Source organism: Limulus polyphemus, unplaced genomic scaffold (assembly GCF_000517525.1).
Source record: "Limulus polyphemus unplaced genomic scaffold, Limulus_polyphemus-2.1.2 Scaffold3749, whole genome shotgun sequence".
NCBI classification, from domain to species: domain Eukaryota; kingdom Metazoa; phylum Arthropoda; class Merostomata; order Xiphosura; family Limulidae; genus Limulus; species Limulus polyphemus.
Window position 1 is genome coordinate 74,908 of NW_013669359.1, and position 3,937 is coordinate 78,844.

Sequence of the window (3,937 nt, forward strand, 5' to 3'; positions counted from 1 at the left end):
GTAGATAAAAGTACAAGGTTTTGGTTGAGTTTTGTTTATGATCTAACACAAACCACATGTTTTGGTCAATGTTATAGAATAAAATGATGATTTTTTAACATTTTTTTTTATATCTAGGTAGCTAAAATGGTGCATGCTATCAAAATGGGTTGGATCAAACCACGTCCTCCTCAGGATGATTCCCAGAAGTTTTACATGTTGTGGGATAAAGATGACCAGGTATGCTTCTGTTTTGTTTAAATAAACTTGCGAGTAACGTAATATACTCTTTCTCACTTTATATAAGATGAAATTTTAAAGTCAAAACTCAAATCCGGATTGATTGGTTTTAGGATTATGACGTCGAGTTCAGTTCCAGTTAGTGAGATAGTCCATTGTGCTAAAACACGAATAAATCAGAGTGTAAGTGGGATTTTTTTTCCCTATAATATCTGAAGAGAAGCTTGACTAGCAGTGCAACATCTCTGATACTTAGAATTTGTCTTTTTTTGACAGGCATTGATATCGAAGAGGATTCAACATCATATCCCTGCACCGAAGATGAAACTTCCTGGACATGAGGAGTCATATAATCCACCACCTGAATATCTGTTCACCAAAGAAGAAGTAAGTAAAACATATACAGAGATACAAGCTGCATTACGGTGTGTCATTTTGTACTCATGATAATGATGTAAGACATGTTCTTTAGAATAATATATATTTATTTTTAATGTGTTGTTTTAAGAAAAAATGTTCTTCAGTTTCAAAAAGAATGAATTAAGGAAATGATTTTGAACATCTTTTTATGTTTTAGGTACGTCATTTGATAATGTTTATATGTTTTAGGTACGTCAATTGATAATGTTTATATGTTTTATGTACGTCAATTGATAATGTTTTAGGTACGTCATTTGATAATGTTTATATGTTTTAGGTATGTCATTTGATAATGTTTATATGTTTTAGGTACGTCAATTGATAATGTTTATATGTTTTAGGTACGTCAATTGATAATGTTTATATGTTTTAGGTACGTCAATTGATAATGTTTATTTAGTGCTTACTTCAGTAGAAATCGTTCGGTATGGTTCCTACTTAGTGCTTACTTCAGTAGAAATCGTTCGGTATGGTTCCTACTTAGTGCTTACTTCAGTAGAAATCGTTCGGTATGGTTCCTATTTAGTGCTTTCTTCTAAACAAAAATCTTGTTTTACAGTAGATCATATCTAGTTTTCTAACGTTTAAAAAAATTTTCAACTAACTTTAAAAATTGTATAGCTGTTTGTTTTAGATCAAAATCTATTTCCTTCAATGTTTATTAGAAAAAAAAATCCTGTTTACAGGACAAGTTATTAAAAAGGTTTTATTTCAGTGTATAGGTACTCCTAGCAAGATTATTAAATACCTGGCATTGAATATTCCACAGGCTACTATACACCGGGAATTAAGACGTAGCGCAATGACGATTCAAAATCAGACAAATGACCTTACCTAAATTTTCTTTAAAAGCTAGTAAAAAAATGTTTTCATGCATCAAGAAGAGTTCAGACTTGTAAACATATAACTTGTTTTAACCACTGATTGTTGAATCCTGTAGGGTTAACTAAAAGTTGAAACATCTATTGCATTAAAAACTGCAATCCTATGTGTTGTATTTTAAAAAAGGTTTCAAATATAATCAAACATTCCCTAATCGTTATTCTAGTGTGATCCTAGTGACATCGAACAGGGAGGCCAAATAGAGAAAACATAAAACTATACTATTTTTTATGATTTACAGACATTTCTAAAACTTACGATGGACTCCACGGTAGGGAAAGGTTGAAGATCTTTTGGCTTTGGAAGTTTAGGAATCAGTTCTTCAGGGTTTATTTTCACCTAAAATGAAATTTTTTACTTTAGACTGACTTGTTCTTGCTATTAAATTTTGTAAATGAGTTTCAAATTAAAGTTTTGTTTTTAATAACATCAAACTGAGGTCAGATATTAAAAGATAACTCTAACAACGTATTAAACTTTACAAGTCAGGGAACCATTTTTTGAAAAACAATAAAGCTCCGTGACAATACTTAAAAAGATTCTGTTAACCAAGAGAATTTGTTAATATTATCCTAGTAACGAAGAAAGACAAAACGATCTGTTCGACAAAAATGTTTTCTTCTTCTTTATATTTTGTTTGTTTTTGTTTTTGAATTTCGCGCAAAGCTACACGAGGGCTATCTGCACTAGCCGTCCATAATTTAGCAGTGTAAGATCAGAGGGAAGGCAGCTAGTCATTACCACCCACCGCCAACTCTTGGGCTACTCTTTTACCAATGAATAGTGGTATTGACCGTCACGTTATAACGCCCGCACGGCTGAAAAGGCAAGCATGTTTGGTGGGACAGGGATTCGAACCCGCGACCCTCTGATTGCGAGTCGAGCACCCTAACCACCTGTCCATGCCGGGCCGTCTTCTTTATAGACAGGAATAAATGGTACCGATATATTAACTTTTAGTCATTACCTTTTTTCTATAAAATGTTTACATTTATTTTCTCTAACTTCTGTCTCTATGTCATCCTAATTCTGAGATACTTTAAATTATATACTTCAACATAAAAAACAGTAAACTTTTTAAACATAATTAGAATTGTTTTATTTCTTTTACTAAAGATCAATCATCTTCGATTTCTTTGCACTTTCTTTAATAACTAGCTGCAAACAAGAGTGACGCATAATTCAGGTACAAATATAAATCTACCATTTACTTATTAATAAGTATTTTGAGGGATGAGGACAGCAGTTTTTTGTATTTTTCTGTTTGTTATAGCATCATTGCCAACTTTTGGGTACTCTTGTCTGACGAAACAGAGAAATACAACTGCTGTTTTATAGCTTGAATCCTCAGTCCAGGCACGCTAACCACTAAGGTAAGTTATCTGACCACAAATACAACTGACTAGCTAGAGTTCCAGTACTGAGAATTAAACCGAGTTCTTTGTATCTTAACTTTTTTTAATGCCAGTTTATAATCAATGTTTGGATACGAGTCATACTTACTCTCATCTTTCGCTCACGTGGACAAAGGTAAAGATCCAAACACCGTTCAAATCGTTCTTTGATCAAATCCGCATACATTGGCACCATTCTAAGGCAAGAAAACTTCTGAGGAATGAAATTTGTCTTTCTCTCTTCCGGTTCCTTACTTCTCCACTTTTCTTCCTGTTCCGTTGCAAAAAAACATTAGTAAGAAAAAAATCCCGATGTTTGCAAAACCCATGTGTACTTGAAAAAATTCAGAAAAGCTCATTAAATGCACCAGTATTTTTCACGAGTTTATGCTTTGTCTTCTTCAGAATGGAAAATGAAATTCTTAAAATTGAACAAATTAGAATTGTGTAGCTTTTAGATTTTATATAATCTTTCGCGTGTAAAGATATATACGTTCCCACAAGGTGACACAATTTGTATCATCGACCTAGATGTCATAACAAGAGCTGTCACTGCTTGAAACAAGAGTTCTGTGATGAAGGCACAGATATTGTTACTTAGTGTAGGCTTATTTGCTTTAACAGTTCCAAGTTATCAGCCATTTTGTATACGAGAAAGATCATCATAGGTAGAGAAGATTGTATTAGGTCGGAAATTTACGGACTATTTATTGGACCTTATCACCATAGTCAGAAACTTAGCTCAAAAACATAATCTAGAATATTACCGACAAACGGTGTTACCAAACTAGTTGTTCCAACAAACTTCATTATCCAAACCTTGAGGAAAAACATTTGAATATATGATTCAGTGATAATATAATCAAAAAACAGGAAACCAACAAATGAAGGAAAACATCAAAAAGTTCTATAAGATAGCACTGTTGTCATTAAATGACGTACCTAAAACATATAAACATTATCAAATGACGTACCTAAAACATGGTAGGAACCATACCGAACGATTTCTACTGAAGTAAGCA

At 32.8% G+C, this 3,937-nt stretch overlaps 3 protein-coding genes across 3 annotated transcripts in view; 2 read left to right on the top strand and 1 right to left on the bottom strand.

Annotated features, from left to right (window-relative positions):
* The window catches only part of LOC106469970 (HAUS augmin-like complex subunit 4), a 53,483-nt gene that overhangs the window by 48,405 nt on the left and 1,141 nt on the right, over positions 1–3,937 (top strand). Inside the window, exon 11 of the transcript XR_002612952.1 lies at positions 2,795–2,894. The gene's annotated coding sequence lies outside the window, so the exon portion shown is untranslated. The remainder of the gene's footprint in view (positions 1–2,794; positions 2,895–3,937) is intronic.
* LOC106469971 (ribosome biogenesis protein bop1-like) overlaps positions 1–3,937 on the bottom strand; it is an 18,325-nt gene that overhangs the window by 7,606 nt on the left and 6,782 nt on the right. The window contains exons 6-7 of the mRNA XM_022398530.1: positions 3,025–3,201; positions 1,780–1,860 (exon numbers count right to left, since the gene is read on the bottom strand). Of these exons, the coding sequence (XP_022254238.1) occupies positions 1,780–1,860; positions 3,025–3,201 (258 nt within the window). The remainder of the gene's footprint in view (positions 1–1,779; positions 1,861–3,024; positions 3,202–3,937) is intronic.
* LOC111088430 (ribosome biogenesis protein bop1-like) lies at positions 122–726 on the top strand. Its single transcript, XM_022398533.1, has 2 exons — positions 122–219; positions 496–726. Exons 1-2 carry the CDS (start codon positions 127–129, stop codon positions 664–666), a joined length of 264 nt encoding a protein of 87 aa, XP_022254241.1. The 5' UTR covers positions 122–126; the 3' UTR covers positions 667–726.